At 38.9% G+C, this 20,439-nt stretch overlaps 1 protein-coding gene across 1 annotated transcript in view; it reads left to right on the plus strand.

Annotated features, from left to right (window-relative positions):
* GALNT16 (polypeptide N-acetylgalactosaminyltransferase 16) overlaps positions 1-20,439 on the plus strand; it is a 171,044-nt gene that overhangs the window by 135,957 nt on the left and 14,648 nt on the right. The window contains exons 7-14 of the mRNA XM_063289812.1: positions 1,282-1,369; positions 5,685-5,769; positions 7,501-7,604; positions 10,165-10,291; positions 12,089-12,181; positions 13,897-13,980; positions 15,303-15,444; positions 19,525-19,641. Of these exons, the coding sequence (XP_063145882.1) occupies positions 1,282-1,369; positions 5,685-5,769; positions 7,501-7,604; positions 10,165-10,291; positions 12,089-12,181; positions 13,897-13,980; positions 15,303-15,444; positions 19,525-19,641 (840 nt within the window). The remainder of the gene's footprint in view (positions 1-1,281; positions 1,370-5,684; positions 5,770-7,500; positions 7,605-10,164; positions 10,292-12,088; positions 12,182-13,896; positions 13,981-15,302; positions 15,445-19,524; positions 19,642-20,439) is intronic.

The following is a 20,439-nucleotide window of genomic DNA, read 5'->3' on the forward strand; positions in this document are numbered from 1 at the left end:
ACCTCCATGGAGCTTGAAGGCAGGCCCTATTACCATTAGATGGAATTCTTGGCTTGGCCCTTGCACTAGTTCTTAAGCTTCAGCCACCTCGCAGTTCCTCCAAAAGGAATCCTGGCTTAATTGGTTCCTGTTCTGTCCCCAGTAGCCCAGATGAAGCCAACAGGAATAATATTGACAATGTTCTGTCAGTTTCTCCTTTCTTTTCAGCCATGCACCAGTCTTCTGCAAACTACCAAGATGGTTGGGTTTTGTTTTTCTTTTCTTTTCTTTTCTTTTCTTTCCCTTTTTGTAGCATGTGGGGAGTGGATTTTTACTGCTGCAGATTTATGCTGTTTGTTCTCAGCCTCCTTGAATCAGCAGAAGAGAAGATGAACGCACAGTGCTGTAAAGGAGAAATGGTGGCAGTATGAAAGTGTCCTATATGAAATCTATTTGTGGAATACACAGTCATTTTTATGAGTTTCCTCCTTCAAAGATGTGGGAAATAGCTTTGTTGGCTTTTGGCAATCAACTCCAGCAGTCTTAAAAGAAATGGGAGGGCTGTGAGTTGACTGACTGAAATCACAGCAGCTGTTCTTGGCATATATGTGATAGATATGGGTGCAACCATACTTATGTGATATGGATACACCCTGGGGGAACAGTGTTAGAGATACATGAATCCTATTAGGAGATGAGTAATTAGATATTATTGACTACCTTAATGAAGAACCTGAAAAAAAAAGTCTGAGGAAGTATGTTAATCAGCATATAGCTCAAATTTAAAATTAGGAAATTTCTCCATGGAAAACCTAGCACAAGGGGAATGCAACCTGAGATGTTTTGGACTATAAATCCCTGCCTATTAGCTAACTGACATTGATGGGAATTATAGTAAAAAATACCTGAAGAGAATCAGGTTATCTACTCCTCCAGTTTAGCAACACTTTTTCTAGATGACTACAAGAAATCACAATTTAACATACCCTAACAGTATCTGAGAGTCTATCTGATCAATAAAGCTTTGAAATTGTGTGCTGTACATAATGCCTGAAAGTGGAGAACAGAGCAATAATTGCACTGTGAATGTTTCACTCTTCACATCCCTTGCAAAAAGCTATGGGCTGCAATCTTATGTATTTGAATACCAATTTTAAAATGTGGAGGTGACACAGGAAAGCAATGCATCATACATTGCTTCCCTACTCCCCCTTCTACCATCTGCATCAATCTCATCATCTTGAAACGTTACTTTCCTCCTAGAAAAATTCCAACGTTCTTCCTTTTCCCCTACTTTTTCAGGATTATACTCGGGTGGTGAGTCCTATCATTGATGTCATCAGCTTGGACAATTTTGCCTATCTAGCAGCATCAGCAGATTTGAGAGGAGGTAGGTAAAAAAAGTAAATCGATTCTGAAAGATGATCTTTCTGGGTCTTTGTCTCTGAGAATTAGCCCCAAGATAGATTCCTTTTAACCCCTAATACCCCTAATTCCTTTTAACCCCTAATAAGTAGTCCAAAGACGTTGTGCAAGTATTCTGCTATTTGCTTGTGAACTGATTTTCTGTGGGACAAGAAGATAAATATGTGAGAGGTACAAATGGAAGACAACATCATCTGGGCCCCTACACAATTCTGTGAACGAGGCAGGTTGATGATACAATGAAAGCCTCCTTTGGAAGCACCACTGATATTAAATGGTATTAAACTTACGCTTTCACCAGCAGTTAAAATTGCCCTAGTTTGTATTTGTAGGATTCATAACAGCTGTAACTTTCAACAGGCTGTAGAGCAGTGTTTCTCAACCTTGGCAACTTTAAGATGTGTGGGCCAACTCGCAGAATTCCCCAGCCAGCATGCTTAAAGTTGCCAAGGTTGAGAAACACTGCTCTACAGCCTGTTGAAAGTTACAGCTGTTATGAATCCTACAAACAGCCAAGAGGAGAAAGGCATCTAAAGCAGTGGGTAATCATGAAGAAGTAAGAAGATTGAATGCTGATTTCCAAAGGGCGGCAAGGAAAGATAGTGAAGTTTACTGGGAGAAGCGTTGCAAACAATTAGAGGAAGATTATACAAAAGGACACACTAGGAATGCTTTTGCACTAATCAAAAAGATTCAGGCACTGTTCAAGGCTCGCAAAGGTATCATCAAAGATAAGCAAGGGAAAGAATTGTCTGACCAATGAGGTGTCAAGAATAGATGGCGAGAATATGCAGAAGAGCTGTATGCTACTAGTGTAGAGGAGCAACATCAAAGAGAGGAGGATAAGGAAGCAGAATTAGAACCAGCCATCCTTGATGAAGAAGTCAAGTGGGCAATGAACCAACTGCCAAACAACAAGGCCCCAGGAGTTGACAACATCCCTGCAGAATTGCTAAGACCAGTACCAACTGCAATTACCAGAGCTTTGTGCCAGAAAATTTGGGAAACCAACACACGGCCACATAACTGGAAACAATCAGTGTTTATTCCATTGCCAAAAAAGGGGGATTCAAAGGAGTGCTCCAGCTACTGCACTGTTGCTCTCATATGCTAGCAAAATTCTACTGAAAATCATACAACAACGCCTGGCTCCAGTTATCGAAAGGGAACTGCCAGATGTCCAAGCTGGTTTCAGACGGGGACATGGCACCCGTGACCACATTGCAAATGTACGATGGATAATAGAAAAATGTCACAAATTTCAAAAGAACATTTATATGTGCTTCATCGACTACAGGAAAGCTTTTGATTGTGTTGACCATGACAAACTATGGAGAGCCCTAGCAGACCTTGGGGTGCCACTACATTTGATGAAGTGGTAAAATCACTGTATGTAAATCAGGAAGCCACTGTACAAACTCAATATGGAGACACTGATTGGTTCAAGATCGAGAAACTTGTGCAACAAGGTTGCATTCTGTCGCCTTTCTTATTCAACTTGTACGCTGAAGTAATCATCAGGAAACTGGAGCTAGATGAATAAAAAATTGGGGTAAAAATTGGTAGAAGAATCATCAATAACCTTCGATATGCAGATGACACAACCCTCCTCTCAGAAACCCGGGAAGGCCTAAAGCACCTAATCATGAGACTCAAAGAAGAAAGCGAGAAGTTTGGCTTCTTTCTGAATATCAAAAAGACCAAACTCATGACAACTGCAAGGAATGGAAACATCAGAATAGTAATTGATGGAGAGGAGGTGGAATGCATGGAAGAATTCACCCTTTTAGGATCACTGGTCAATCAAAATGGCGAATGCAGCCAAGAAATTAAACGCTGAATCATGCTGGGTTGCACAGCAATGATGAGTATGAATCAAATTTGGAAAAACAAGGATGTCAGCTTGATGACTAAGTGTAGACTAGTCTGCACTATTGTGTTCCCCATAACTACATATGGCTGTGAAAGTTGGATGATGAAAAAATGGGATGGAAGGAAAATTGATTCGTTTGAACTGTGTTGTTGGAGGAGGCTCTTGCGCATCCCTTGGACTGCAAAGATAACAAATAAAGAACTGTTGAAGTGCATAAAACCGGTCATGTCACTAGGAGGAAAAATAACAAAACTTAGACTTAGTTACTTTGGTCTTGTCATGAGATCAACATCGTTGGAGAAATACATTATGCTTGGAATGGTCAGTGGCAAAAGACAACAAGGACACCAAAGAACGCACTGGTTGGATGTAATCAAAGCAGACACAGGCCAAAATATAAGGCAACTGAAAGAAGCTGTTCAAGATCGGAAATCATGGAGAGAGCTGGCTTATGCAATCGCCAAGGGTCGGATACGACTGAATGGATAATTTGATTCGATTCAAATCATTAAAATGCAATGTCATTCAGCCAATAATAAACAAGCCAGAGTCAAATATGCTAAAAAATTAAATTTATTTATTTATAATATTTAGAGCAGTCAGAGTATTAATAAATATTAGAAATAATTACTGGTTCCTCAAAAGTGTTAGGTGCACAAAATGACAGCAAAATTTCTTGCCATAAATGACTTCCCACATCTTACTGCTCATGTGGGGTAGTTCTGAAAGCCACCTAACAGAACTGGACAGGTTGTTGCTCATTCTCTTTAAGTACATGCTAGATCTTCCTACTGGTTTCCCTGCTAAGATATTATTCCTCAATGTATTGCACAACCATCCACATGGACTTCAATACTCCTTAATGCTCTTCCTGGCAGGGAAACGACTGTGTGTGCACCCGTATACCTTACTGTTATATTCTTTTTCTGCTTTTTCTCTTTCCGTGCTTCTTCTGCTGAACCCAAACTGTTCCATTTCTCCTCAGTAGTCACCCTCTTACTTCCTGCTTCCTTCCATATGAATTTGTCTCCATAACAATGTCATTATTTTGTAAGATTTGAGGACAGAAGATAGTTAATGGAGCCAGGAAGACTCCTTAGCTTTATTTGTGTTGGTCATGTTATGAATACTGTCTTTTTGTCAGAGAGATTGATACTTGCTCTTTCTTGAAGGATGATCAAATTCTTGGGCAAGCAAGCTCTTTGCTATTTGATGGGCACATATCCATGAATACAGCCCAACTTCAGCTATATTTTAAATGCAAGCACAAGGCATTTTATGGCCTTTTTCTACAACACACTTAACTGAGGCAATGTGGGCAAGTAGTTAGTGTGTTGTGAGGACACCAAAAAGGGTTCAAAAAGGGTGAAAGTAGCTTTCACCCGGGGGTTAGATTTTGCCCGCAATAGATCCAGTTTTGCATAGGGCTAAGTTAGCTTAAGTGCATCATGGGAACTTGAAAACCCAGTCAATTGCCCTGTTATGTCTACTTAGTCCTCCAAGAAAAAGAGCTGGAGAGAAAGAGCCACCAGTAACTGATAAGGCTGAAGCATATTTTCTCAGTAGCTCACAGAAGCTTCAGCTGACCACCAAACAATCATAAAGCAGTCAAGGAAGAAAACAGAATATTGAGGAAAACTATGCCAGAAAACTGCCTTCTATGCATCATGTGAGCCAGATGTCACTCTGCCAGGATAAAACACTTGTGTAGATTAGCTTCAGATGCAACAGTTGGCTCACTGTGCTGGACTGCAGGAAATCCAAGCACTCAATTTTTCTCCTAAAAGGATTGCTACGCCTCAAGCACCCTTTTTTGGTTTTTGAAACATCTCTCACTGTTCTTATTCTTTGTTTCCTTTTACAAATGCACCTCTCAATGTCCCCTACCTTTCAGTTCTGCAGTTCCCACGTGCATGCATCCTTTGCCAGCCACTGTCCTTCCCAGTGGATCTACTCAATTTGCAACACTTGTAAGTCAGATGGCATTTTTATGTGATGTGCATGGGGAAAAGCCAATTATGGTAAACAGAGAGACTTTGTTCCTGGAAATACATGTCATCCCACTGAGAGGACTGATTAACGTCTCATAACTTTGGCAGCCAACGAGGCATAGGACAACTTGAGAGAAGGCTGAAACACTAATGATTGCCTTTCTCTCTGGGAACCCACATAGGAAGTTTGGAATGTAACTGAGCACAGATAAATACCAGTGAGTGTCCCTACTGTGATTGCTCAAAGCCAGGCTGGTCATCTGCATAGGACTCTTCTAGAGAAGGCCTTTGCTGCCCTGGGATCATGTGTGTAGAAATGAAAATGCCTAATTTCCATTGGCCTAAATAATGCTATGCTACTTAACCCATATCTCCTGGATACAAGGTTCCCTGTGCTTTTGTGTTCTACATTTTAGGATTTGACTGGAGTCTTCATTTCAAATGGGAACAGATTCCCATTGAGCAAAAGTTGTCCAGGACAGACCCCACCCAGTCTATCAGGTAAATTCTTTCATGCAAGCCCCCCTTGGAATCCCAGTTTAGATGTAATCTTTTGTCTAATATAAGAAGTGGTCTCCTTGGTTGATGTAGCCATAAGAAACATTTGAAAGTTATGTTTACATCATTTATGAGGAGTAATTAATTTATCTCTTGTTCCTGAAAGGTTTTAACATTCTTGACAAATGCTTGAGATTCCATCTGGTGGTCCCAGTGGCCTGCACTGCTATAATAATGGCAAGGTATTGGGCATTATATAATAGGGCATTGCCTTTATAGATTGTACTTGTTTAATATGGGAAATTTCGCTGTGCCCATTTCCAAAATATATGTGTTGTCTAGTAGATGATTGATCTTTTCCCAGGCTGATATGTAAGGTACAACTGGAATAGAATTTACCTTCCACTTCCAGCACAGGATTTTTTTCTCAAGACTTAGACAAATTCATCAACACATGGCTTCTGTAATGACTCACACATTCACTGTCTTGTGCATTGTGTTCTATTTAAAGAATAGTGGAAATTGTAGATAAGAACCATGAAGTCTAGCTAAATAAAAATATTCATTCTAGGATTTCTTTGAACAATAGAATATCTATCTATCTATCTATCTATCTATCTATCTATCTATCTATCTATCTATCTATCTATCTATCTATCTATCTATCAAATTTGGTCACTGCCCATCTTCCTCTGAAAGAGAATGTTCAAGTATACTCTAACAGCAATAACACCTAGTTCTACATTTATGTGAATTGTGTTTCAAACAGATTTATATAGGACAGGATTAGAGTTCTAAATCTAAGGAAATTTAGCGCACTAATATAGTGCTCTCAGTCTCTGCAGTCCAAATATCCAGGATCCTTTAGCCCATTCTGTTTTTTGCTGGTCAACTTTGCAATCTTGGACCAGTCTGATCTCGTGTTCTGGGTAGTGGAGATGAGTGAGATTCTCCCCTTGGAGACTTCTCCCCCTTTTCATAGAGTTCACTTAGAAGCCAAGGAAACAATATTCCTCTATGTCTTCAATATGGATATGGAAAATTAGGAACCATCCTTCAGTTCTTACTTGCTTTATAGACCTTTTAATTACTTTAATAGGTCAGGAACAAGTTCTGGGAATGCATGCTTTTCTCACTCTTCAGCCCCTTTGATGTAGATTGCTGTTTCCATTAACCACATGGGCATAAAAATGAACCACACTTAATACTAAAGGTCTTCTCTTCATAACTAAAATTACCTAAAGAATTCTGAACTTTTTCCCAAAATCTCATTAAAGAAAAACTAGGTTATCATTGATATCAATATAAAGTCAAAAGTTGGGGGTATCAAAATTTGCAAAATGTAAGTTGCAGTGTTGTGATCCAAGCCCTGCACCTTTTGTACATTCACTGACATTGCATGCATGCATATACAATGAGTGGTGCTTGGATCACAACACCATGCCCACCACCTTGCAGACTTTGACACCTCCTTGCAGATGCCCATTATTTAAGTGCAGAGTAGACATTTTTGTAAAAGGGTCATGAAAACATTGCAGTCTTACAGCTTCTTCATGATACATAATGATAGGAAAGTTATTGCTCCCATTAAGCCTGTACTTCTATGGATTTTATATATTATTTCTAGAGTACTTTATACAGAATATGCTGCTTACAAATGTAATAGAGTTCTTTCTTCATTCCAGCATTTTTTATCAATAACTTTATGCACTTTCTCACTGTTGTTTTTACTAGGACACCTGTCATAGCAGGAGGAATCTTTGTGATCAATAAGTCTTGGTTTAACCATCTTGGAAAATATGACACACAGATGGATATCTGGGGAGGAGAGAACTTTGGTAAGTTAGTACTTTGATTTGTCTTTATGTTGCCTTCTCTTGCCAACCTTTCACAAATCAGTCCTGAAATTCTGGTCACACAATGTAATATTATTTCCTGACCAGAAGCACTGAAAACTCAGGCTTTATTCAAGATCTGCTTGCACAGAGATAGAATCTCTTTCTTATCACCAGGCAGTCATGCTATTCAGCAGATCTATGGGTAAGCCAGCATTTTCCTACAGAGTCTTAAATGACACTTTGGCAAGATCTGCATTATTTGCCAGCATCTATATATGTGTTCTTAGATATCCCTTATGGGTATAATTATTGATATGGTCTGGAAGAAGGAAGTACCTTAGAAAATGTAAATTGTGTTACATAAATACATTAAATATTTCACACTGAATTCACTTATGAAGTTTGTATTTTGTCCTAGTAATGTTAGGACTAAAAAACATGGGAGAAAGAAATGCATCGTGATTGAAAGATGTCTAGGGACTTTGCAACCCTAACCCTAATATTTTGAACTGGGGAAATTGGTTAAAGGCCTAGGGTACAGGATCTATTTTATTGACTGCTTTTGTTTCTATCCTGTTGTTCATCTTGTAGGCTCCTCATATAGTTTACATACATAATTCAGCTTAGGTACAATAAAATCTAATTAAAACCATTCAAATACCACTAAAATAAAATATGATAGAACAGCATGAACAGATATAGTTCCAAGATAAATTCATTAAAACCAGATTACCATATAAGCTTTGCTGAAGTGAAAGTCTCTTCCTTTCTTTATAAAAACTGGCCACATTCCTCAGCAAGTGCCTCTGGACTTCTATATAATGGAGCTTCTACAAAGAAGCCATAGATATCATGATCACCAACTATACATCTGAAGATGAGGCCTTAGAAGACCCAAGAATGAATGTGTGAAGCTGATATAGATCTGGGGAACCTGTTCCTTCCAGTTGTTGGACTCCAATTCCCATCATCAATGGGCCATTAATGACTTTGTCTGGATCTGCTAAGAACTGGAGTTCAATGTCTGGAGGGCCATAGTTCCCCAGTGCTGATCTAGGGGTGCCATCTACTAGTTTGTCTAGTCTTTCTGCTCTATCACTTATATAAGATATTTTAAAATTCAGAAAAATGTTGAGTCCAAAATCAAATGAGTTGATTTTGGAGAAATTTGGGAGATGGTCAAGTTGAAGCAGGATTGCTCTGAAGCAGCCAAAATGTGCTCGGTAAGATTTGGATCCTGAGCTAAATCAGTTTGCCTCTGTATCAGTCCAAGGTAAAGTAAGGTATTTTATATCTGAATTAACTCCGCAGTTCTGCTAGCTGCTACAATTTGCACTGTCTAATATTGGCCAAGTGAAGAACACATCAAAGGCAATGCAAAGTACAACATACCCATGGAAGGCTTTTCTAGCCCCCTCTTTTGTCCCCTTCCTCTTTTTCTGATTTGTTTTGCTGCTGCTTTTCTGTTGTTTTCTTTGTACCCCCAAATAAGTAAGCAACGGTGAGCTTCCATGTTTATTAAACATAAGACCTTTGCAAGATCACAGCTTTTCAGAGATTCAGATGAGTTTTTGAACATCAAAGCCTTGGTAGTCCTCTGATCTTTTTAATAAAAAATTGAATTTCACTCTGGGGCAGTAAAATCTCTGAAAGCAAAGGGCAGGGGATAGGGATGCTTCAGTTTAAATAAACAGGATGAGACTGTGCTTCAGAGTCTGGATTGCCAAATGAGGCATCCTTAGGAGAGCTTAGGATCCTACAGCAAGCGTATGCCAAAAGATTTTTTCAGCCCCAGCCTGCAATTGATGAAGAGTGAAGGGGCTTCAGATGTTATGAAAAGAGATGTATTCTTCTAGATTTAGGAGCTTGTTATGCTTTAGATGATGGCCAGACTTAGCCATTCCTATAATATTGCCCAGGTACTAGGAGTCTATAATGACTTGCAAGAGCATGAAATTTGACTAGTGCAACATGCCCCTAAGCAGTGATTAGAGTTGATTACATATTTCTCCAGAATTCTGACAATTTTTATGCAATTCTTCAGTCTGCACATTGCTTTATAATATTTTGTCTTGACTCAGTTACATCAGTGTCATTAAGGTCTCTCATCTTCCGTCTCTTACTTTGTACTTGGACATGGAACCTCCTCCTCTCCTGTTTGAGATTGATTCCTGTCCACCCTAAATTATTATGGATTTTCTTCTTTACATTAAGAGAAGCTTTCTCTGATGGGCAGCCTTTTTTAAAATCAAACCAGTTTGGAAATAACATCATATATTCTCTAGGAACTTTCAGCAAGATTCTCTTTTAAAAGCCCCCACGTCTCCACCCCAAATTATACTGATCTGATATGTGGAAATAGGGGAAGGGTAACAACTGGGGAACAGCAGGTTTTCCTCTCCCCTCATAACAAAAACTGTCACCTCATTTTCAGTAAATTCCTTCTTTTTTCATGATCCAATTGTGCCTCCACCATTAGCAGTGCCATTTCCACATGCACATTAAGTAGATGGCTGTCCTTTGTTTCACCTCATATTCTCTTTCCTTGGATGTTTTCTAGAGCTTTCTTTCCGTGTCTGGATGTGTGGAGGTAGCTTGGAGATTGTCCCCTGCAGTCGAGTGGGTCATGTTTTCAGAAAACGACATCCATATGACTTCCCTGAGGGCAATGCACTAACCTATATCAAGTAGGAATGGCTTAATCCTTGATTCCAGTTCAGGAAACAGGAGGGTGGTGAGGGTGTCTTTAGGTCTCACTGAAGCATGGTGTTCGGTCAGAGAGCCCTCTGTGCATTTTATTAATTAGTCCTCACTCTGGTATATGAATATAAACTCAGAGAAAATGTTTGAGTCAGCTGGATCATCCTGACCAAATTAATATCATCCTTTCTGTTTTAATAATTCATATTTGCAGTGAGTGCTTCCCTGATGTTTTAAAGATTTTTTTTTTTTAAAAAAACCTGTGACCCAATTATTTTTGTGGAGACTGTACTTTGGGATTTGGGGAATTGCTTAAGCATTGTGTACTGGAAAAAGTACAGATCTAGATATAGTATTCTGTAATTAAATAACAGCTCATAAAAATGATGAAATGGATTTGACACTGAGCCTCATTTAATGTAAAAATACCATATCTAAAATTAAGGTTTATAATAAGGGAGTACAGCTGTACAGATATAGGAAATGTGGTCTACAATAACCCAGAATTAATATCGTTTGGGACTTCAAGTACTGCTGATACTGTAAACTATCTGAAAAATAATGACTGCTGCCCCCAAAAGAATATATTGCACCTTCAAATTTTCTACTAGTAAAGTCCAAAATTACAGACCAGACGATAATTCAGCACAACCATTTCCCTATCCTCATGTTGCAGTCAGTTAGGTCCTATGACAAACACCCCTTCAGATCCCTTCATGGCACAGGATACCTCTTAGTTTGTCAAACCTGTTACACAGTTTGCACTGCTTACAACCCTAAGTATGCAAGAAGGTGAAGAGGCTGTAACTGAAGCACCTGGATGTTCCATATGTGCAATAGAGCAGTGGTTATTATGATAGTAATAGATAAAAGGTGCCATAGTTGCCATGCCCACTGTGTGTTTTGCTTTTCTCCATGTTAAGAATACTGCTGAAAAGAGCTTGGCTGTTGGAGTTAAATAGTCTTTAAAGATGGAATCCAACATTATGTGAGTAGAAGTATATTTGTGCCACAGGATGCTTTATTCCTTTTAACTATTCCTGCACCCCATCGAACCTTGCTCAGGAGGTCCCCCAGTTCCCTGAAACAGACTTTAAGGGTACAAAAGAGCCTGGCAGAAATGATTAATGGATTCTACTCTAATCAAAATGAATAAGAAAAGTGGAATACTGTGTACTCAGACCACTTGCTCTGGGAATCAAAGTTGTCTTCTATTGGGAAGTCTAAAGGCTAATGTTCATAGGAAATAGGAACAGTGCACACCTCTCTTCCTTACATCCCATATGTCCCATTCCTTATTTTCTGTGATTTCCTCAAGTTTCAGGAGAGTTGTATTCCATATCACTGATCAGGGAACTATACTCATCTTCAAGCAAATGTGAATATAGCCCTCCTTCAGACTTCCTTGCAGAGGTCAGGAAGAATAAGGGACCAGTTCAGTGGTAAATGAAGTCATGCAGCATGGGACTAGAATACCTGACTCCATTCTCTCTGTATTTCAGCCATCACACCTTTTTTAGAACGCCTCAGATGTGTTCTTTTAGCACATCTGAGTTTTGCATGTTACGCACTGACTCTATTGTGTTCATGCACCGAGGAAACATAGCTTCTTCTCAGTTGGTTTCTACTTTTTGAGATATTTCTTCTCCTGCATCAAAGTTTAGCGACATAACGTCAGTTAAGGAGGGTAGTAGTTTCTTTAAAATGTGCCATGATTTCATGACATGGCAAGATGAGCTGCCCAGCAATGCCACTTAAAAGGGTTTATCTTGTCCTACCTGCAGAAATACCAAACGTACAGCAGAGGTATGGATGGATGAATACAAACAGTATTATTATGAAGCCAGACCTTCTGCCATTGGGAAGTCATTTGGAAGGTAAGCATGTAAACCATCTCGGTTAAGTAGCTCTTTAACCTGGGAGGTTCAGGGCATGTCAGTTTGTATCATAATTCACACAGAGCAAATGATCCAAGTATCCCCATCTTGAATCATTTGCTCTGTGTGAATTATGATACAAACTGACATGCCCTGAACCTCCCAGGTTAAAATGCAAATCAGACAGTAATTGGATCAGATCTGTTCTGATATACTTCAGATCATGTTTCAAAATATCCATTATAAAATAAAATTAATTTAGAAGTATGTGTTTTTGTGACAAATTATATTTAAAATGTATAATTTGCAAGAAAGAATGTGCAGAAGAAGTTACTAAAATTAAATTATCAAACACAGCTGAAGAAGTATCTGTGTAGTTTCTGCAAAAGCAAGGCCTGTCTCACTAACTTTTTAAATTCTTTGAGAGTAATAGTAATAATAATAATTTATTAGCTTTATATGCCACCCAACTCCCAGCAGATCTGATAGATATTGTATACTTGGTCTTTCAAAAGCTTTTGGCAAATTCCTTACCCAAAATCTCTAGGACTGAGTAGTCATGGAATAAGAAGACAGAATTGTTTATGGCTTGGTGAATGATTAAATAATTCAAAGCAAAAATAACAAATGCTTTCAGAAGAAGGAAGTTAATGCTTTTAAACATATTTTATCTTGAGATAGGTAGGAATGATGAACTGGCCACCTGTACCATACAGATGTCTTAAAACTATTTAGGGTGGTTAAAACGAAGAGGACAATAAAGAGTTTCAAAAGAATCTCTCCAAACTAAGAATTAACATTGCCATTAGGACTAGCATGCTTTGAGAATGATTTGGAAGAGATGCTTCAGAACATTCATGAGGACTATCCCTCTTCAAAGCAACCACATAATGTGCTGTGGTTGTGCTTCTCCATATTCTTAAGCATGTTTTCCAAATTGTTTTTAGCATGCTGAGCCCTAACTAACATAGTAGATCATAAGGTCTGCCCTGGCCTAGGAAAGAACGTGTTGGAAGGAGAAGCTATTCTGAAAGTTCTTTTTTAACTTCACTTTGGCTTCTCAGTAGGGCTCCTGTTATATTGCTTTATTAGGTGTTGCAGTTGTTACAAGCAGTTTACTGCAGTGCTGTGTGCCTTGCTACTAGGGGCTATTGCTTATCTCTTGATTTCTTACCCATAAAAATCTGTTCCAAATTTCTATATTCTGATATAAACACACACTGTAAAAAAGCCAATCACAGCACATCAACTTGGCCTGCCCAAACACTCATAAAATCCTTTCAACACACACACATATATAGCATCTTTTTATTATTAAAAAAAGCAATTCAGTAATGGATATAGGACATCAACATTTCAAACAATAAAGAAGGAATAGCCTGGAGTATTAAGAAGGGCGAAACTGACAGCTCAACTAGTATTTGAATCCCTGGTATATAAGAACAGAAAATGGTGGGCAGATGGAAGAGATTCCCCACACCTGCTCTAAGATTAACAAATGAGCTTGCATGTGCAAGTCTATAAGCACAAGCACCAGGCAAATGTGTTGTGGAGCAGCTTCCACAACATTGCTTCCAATGTGGTGGTACCTTAGAAGTCCTGTATGTGCTTTTAATTATTCTGTAAATGTACTTGTGTGCTGCTGTGTCATGCAATTCTCTTTTATTCATGTTTACAATACTGTAAAAATAGATAGAGGGTACTTTTGCTTCTAGTATTGCGGACCGAGTGGAACAGCGCAGGAAGCTGAACTGTAAATCCTTCCAATGGTATTTGGAGAATGTCTATCCCGAACTCAAGTGAGTCATTCTTTACCTCTCAGCAAAGCTGTATGATATATATTTTACCGCTGCAGAATAAGAAAGCATCAACTGTTTTCTTAATGTGGCTGTTACAGTGGGAACTTATTTTTAAAATATTTCTTCCTATTACAACCTGCCTGACTTATGTCTCCTCTATGTTTGGTGTCTTTGAACTCTGAAAAAAGGTTATTATGGGAAAAACTATTTGGTAGACAGTGCAGTGAGGCTGACCTCAGGTTGCGTGCAGTAAAAGAAGTATAAGATCTTCAAAAACAGATATATCTTTTATGTGAGATATTTTAAAGACAAATTTGAAATATACATAACCCACTTAGCAAAGAATGGAAGAGTGGAAGACAATAATGACATACATACATACATACATCATAGCCGGTTTGGTGCAGTGGTTAAGGCACCAGGCTAGAAACTGGGAGACCGTGAGTTCTAGTCCCTCCCTGGGCACAAAGCCAGCTGGGTGACCTTGGGTCAGTCACTTTCTCTCAGCCCTAGGAAGTGGGCAATGGCAAACCACTTCTGAAAAACCTTGCCAAGAAAACTGCAGGGCCTTGTCCAGGCAGCCTCTGGGAATTGGACACGATTGAATGGATTAATATATACATGTATACATACACATACAAGTACACATGGAGACATACATACATGGAAGAAGGATACTGTATATGGGGGTGAAAAAGTCTGTGAAGGTTTGCTTGTGGTAGATTTGTGGAATGCCAAAAAAATGTGATGTGAGTAAAGCATGACAGAAGTACCTTCCACCCTTAAGATTACCATAGTTGCTGTTCATGGCCCTTTATCTGAAGATCTGTTCAATCCAAGTCCAGTTTAAGATAAAGAAGTCCAGCTGATGAGAAAATTTCTCATGAATGGCCAGCATGTGGACAGCAAACTAAGAAGGCACACTGGTTGCTTAGACACAATCTTCCTCATGAAATGTATTGCATTTTCATTCTAGGATGAAGAATCAGAGAGAGAGAGAGAGAATATTTAAATTTCAGTAATGAGTTTTATTTTTACAAATAACATTTACATATTATTATTATATTACAGTAATTAGTTTTAAATTAGCTCCTCTACCTATAACCTAGTATATGCCGCACAAAGACATACACAGATCGTTGTTCTTCACCTGTACTTTTAGTGATGCATTTCCTCTTTTTTGGGAAGTCCCCAATTGCCCAACCTATTTGTGCTGCGTGGCTGATTTATTGATTTGATGGGGTATAAAGTATATAACAAACAAGATGTTAATAATTTAATAATTTCTCCTTTTGTGTTTGATGATCTTTCTAATCACTCAGAGTCCCAGAAAAGGAGCTGATTCCTGGGATCATCAAGCAAGGAGGAAATTGTTTGGAATCTCAGGGCCAGGATACAGCAGGAAATTCTCTGGCAGGGATTGGAAGCTGTAAAGGGTCAGTGAACAATCCTGTTGCCACTCAGGTAAGGTCACCCAAAGTTCATCCCATTAGTCTTATTTTCTGCTATGTAGAATGTCCTGGAGAAAACATGTGATTATTTGAAGCACACTTCAGTGGCTCTGTAGTCCTGGCAGAGGGAGTTAGTCATTTGTGGATAATGGTTCAACCTGCCTCAGTGCTGCCTTCAAGCAAAGGAAAAGAACAACATGGCCACAGCCAGGGTGATGCCAAATCAGGACTGCAGAAACCCTCATTCAGGACCATCAACAGCCTTGGAGCCTAGGTTACTTTGCACCAGTTGCTATCTCTCAGTCCAGTCCATCCCAAAAGGGTTGATGTGGGAATAAAGTAGAGGAGGAATTCTATGTATGGTACTTTGAGATCCTAGAAGAAATAAATAATTCCACCCAGAAGTGTTGTGAAACAATTAAAAGGAGTCCTTGTGTTAAAATAATACATGGACAGTAAACTTTATAAGGTTGGAAACCTTTCTCAAATCCCTGAACAGACATTGCTTGGCATGCTTTGTTTTCTCATCAACTCTCTGCTGATTTGGAGGGGGGTTGGGGGGTCAGACCTGGCTTCTGGCAACTCCATGGACAACTCCATGCCGTTTTCTTGACAAGATTTTCAGAATGATTTGCCGTTGCCTTCTTCCTAGAGCTGAGAGAGAATGACTGGTCCAAAGGCACCCAGTTGGCTTCCATGCTAAGGGTTTCCTCCCTCCTGGTCCAGTGTTTTAACTGTTAGATCAAAGTGGCTGATTTTTACTCAGCCCTTAACATTAGTATTGCCTGCAGCCATCCAGAACAAAGCTAAGGGAAAAGACACACATTTAGTGTGCCTCTCACTGAATCAAGTTCCAAATGTTCCAGGAATACCATCTGCATAGGACAGCCAAAGGACAGTTCTGTGGTACAGAGAAAGCAGTGAAGAAGAGTGGAAAATCAAACCAGAGGTGATCCAGATGCAAATATTATTTTAAGAATCCCTCAAAGACATTTTAAAGTGATAAGATAAGAGGCTAGGCTTTATTCCTTGCTGCACCCACCAGCTGTGCAAGTCAAGAAAGAAAGAAAGCTCTACGAGGCTATGATCATACTCCCATTTTTTAATTATTTATTTGATTTGTATAGCTACCCATATAACGTAAGTGACGTTTAGGTAGAGTGGAAAACTTTTCTTTTACAGTGTGATAATGATGGTATTTTGAAAGTCAATGTTTTTTTCTTAAAGTTGTTTCACATGCAACACTTTTTCTATACAAAAGCAATCCATGAAGAAAGTATGAAATGAGTGCATATTCTAACAATACACACACACACACACACACATTTCTTTGCACACATGAGCATTGAAGACCATAGTATGCCTTCACCTTTACCATGTTTAGACAGATACATTCACTGAAATGGAAATCTCAAGGGAAAAAAATGTCACTTTTAAAGTACCAGATCAAACAGCTTTTCCATATTTATCATACTGTTGCAAGTTCTGTTTGGTACATCACCACAGGTAATACTGATGGTATAAGGTCAATTTCATCCTGAAATTGAGCAGGGATTCCAAACTTTTGAGGCTGCAGGATGCACCTGGAGTGTTAAGAATTTATCATAGAACTTCTGTGAATGACTTACCCGTTCAAAAAAAATTGCTGCCATGGAAGATATAGCCATTAGAAAGCCCCATTTAATAAAAGTTCCCAGTCTATCATTCTAGATACTTCCTCTTCTACCCCTGTTTATTTTATCCTTTTTCCATGCCAGTGAGCATACATCCAATTTAAGCACCCAAGTGCTACTACTCATTATTTTTATTCCCTAAAAAACCATTTGAAGCTCATTTGGGCCCAGAAGCATTCCTAGATATAAAAATTATGCTGACAACATGCCAGTTTCCATTAAAAGAAATTAAAAGAATTCTTTAAAATGTAAAAAGTCAGAGAGAGCAGTGGACTGGGGGTACCTCTGAGCATCATGTTGGGAAGTAAAGGATGACAAATTGTCCAGAGAATGTATTAAGCTAAATTTAAGTTCATTTTTTTCTGGAATAGATTACAGATCACTATACTAAGTAAAAGTCAGTTGAAAATACCCAGAAATAGCTTGAAATATTAGCTCCTTTCTCTGCAATCTCTTATGGACAGCAATAATAAAACAGCTATGTAGCTTAAGGGATGATAGGGCAAGATGGCATAAATTAATAATGTCTAAATTTAAGACCCTTCCTGAGAATTCTTTTATATGCTAGCAAAGAGGAAATGACTTGAGTAAGCAAAAGGTTACAGCAGAATCCCAGATGCCAGCAAAAGCTCACTCACATCTTTTAATGGTTGGGATGAGTGATCAGACAGCATCCAACAAGCTCTTTGATTTGACTTGTTGAGCTATTTTGTGATTGTTTGAAATGGCTGAAATTCATTGAACTATCTATGTCTTGGGAATTATCTCAGTGAAGAAAGCACATGTTAATTGTTTATGGGGAAGGATAGTTATTAGATAAGAGGATAAATCAATGAAGTTGGCTTTTACTCTTGTTTGGTTTGTTAAGGGTGTTGAAGTGCATCCCTAATGATCCATTGCCTGTTTTGACACCATACCCAACAGCTGATGAAATAGATTAGAAACTGGCTGAGAAGTTTTCCTATTGTGTAAGATAAAAAGAGATTCTTTTCTGCTCCAGCAGTTAAGAGGCAGAGTCTATTCTAGTACAGCCTATGCCGAGGGTGGGCCATGGAGAAAAGTGAAATCTTTGGACCAGTAAATGAAATGGATCCAGCTCACTTTCTGCCAGAATATTCTTGTTGGTGGGGAAAAAAAAGAGGAATAAATATTATAGTTTTTATGAACCCCAGTCCACCTTTCTGAAGTGTTAGAGAACCCAACACTTTAGTACATACTAATAATTTCCTTTTTTCCTTCTGTTAGTGGATGGAAGGAGCCCTTCTCTTTGCAGGAGACTAGATAGTCCCTAAACTATTGTACAGTTAGAGGGGACTAACTAGAATACGATGAAAGGTGCCTCTGAAGTGAGGAATTTTGAATTGTACCAGATTCTTCTAGGAAACATCTTTTTTCTTGAAATATTGTTTTGTTTTGCTTTGTTTTGTTTATTTGTAGACTACCTAGAGTTGCTGTGAAGTTGAGCAGCCTCAAAATTAAACAAACAAACAAATAAAGGTACCCAAGCTAGTGTTTTCCAAATTACATCAGGATTTCAGTCTCTTTCCATATTTTAAGTCTTTCACATATACAGATAGTTCCTTGTCTTTTTAAAAGGCTTTGTACTAAAAAACAACCCTGACCATTAAAAGTATCCTCTCTGAGTGATTTATATGGCCATTTTAAAAAATCACTGCTCTATTCACCACAGCAATATTATTTAAAAGGTACTTATCCTATGCATGTGCAAAGTTTGCATCCTAGCATTTGTACTAGCATACTAGCATACTGATAAACACATTGTAAACAATTCTAGTCTATGGGATAGTGCATATACAAAGTGCTTTTTAAATGATGCCAGCTGTCTAGATCATCAGCAATATCCGGCTTAACTGAACTTGATCTGTTAAACCAGCATAGTTATTCTACATAACACAGGTAGAATAGCAACATTTCCCCGCCCCCTTCATTTTTTAGCTATGCCTAATTATCCGTTGGAGTCGGGTGGCATCCAAACTGAATAAACAAATAAATGTTATTCCCACAAACTCACTCCCAGCACTAACCTAGTCAATGCACTGGATAAACCTTGAAAGCAGGCAGCTGATTTCCTCAGAGGCTTTGCCTTACGGGCTTTCTGTCACAACGGAAACCTACAATTACTTTTTGCAAGCACTGATCACAATCACAGCATTACAAAAATGTTGCTGCAACTGCAGATTCTTCTGAAAAAAGGTTGCCATTTTCCCAGTTGATGCAGTTGTTGTCCTTCCCTGGCAGATGCATGCCCAAAGGCAATTGCATGGGTAAATGTAGATGGGAAAAGTGTTTGAGTCAGGCTTTCTATTCCTAACAAAAGCTATAGATTTGGCGGGAATGATTGAGGAAGTGTTGTACTACAACATTATGCTGAATTCTCTTCTTGCTTTTTACCCCCAAAGGAGTGGATTTTCAGTGACCCTTTAATCAGGCAGCAGGACAAGTGCCTCTCAATCACCTCCTTCTCCACTGGCTCACAAGTCACAGTCGAGGCATGCAACCAGAAAGATGGCAGACAGGTATTGCACAGACTTTGCTGACACTTGAGCTGAACGGCTGTTGTAGACTTAATTTTTTACAATGCATTTGGAAGTGTGATTCAGGGGCTCTGAAGATGAAGTACAATCTCTGATTCTTGATATATAGTCTGAATATCAGCCTTGTGCTGTTATACATGGTCAAAGCCTTTTACAGGAAAAGCACTCAGTAGATTTGCTCTGAGTAAATTGTTTTCTCCAATTAGCCTTGAATGGTAATGTGCAAGAACTTTGCAGTCTGCCTCAGAGTTCACTGAAGCTGGGGTTGGGATGATGCTGTAAAGGTTCTTCCTCTTGAAGGAGCATTAGAGGCAGGCAACTCACTTGTTTTAGTGAAATATAGGGAAAGCAAAGATGATGTATAAGCCATGAATATAGCTGGAAAAGATGCACGTTCGAATGCATTAACCTGATAGATGCAGGATTTTAGTAAAACGGTAAAGCCTATAATCTGTCTTTCATTCCTGACTTCCCCATTCTTTAGTAAGAATGTATGAGTGCGGTGTTCACAAATGGTCCTGGGCATTGTGCTAGAGGCACAAGGCTGTTTTGTTGAGGAGGGGACCACTGGAGAATGGCTAGAGACACACAACTTCGTGGCATGTAGTATAGATCAGCCTTCTCCAACCAGTTATCCTCCAGATGATTTGAATAAGAACTATCATCATCCCCAGTTAGCAAAGGCCAGTAGAAAAGGCACATGGAAGTGGTAATCTTACAGTGTCTGCAGGGACATAGCTTCTTCATTCCTCGACTAAGGTAAATAAACAATGAATTAAA

The sequence above is a fragment of the Candoia aspera genome, chromosome 1 (assembly GCF_035149785.1).
Source record: "Candoia aspera isolate rCanAsp1 chromosome 1, rCanAsp1.hap2, whole genome shotgun sequence".
NCBI classification, from domain to species: Eukaryota; Metazoa; Chordata; class Lepidosauria; order Squamata; family Boidae; genus Candoia; species Candoia aspera.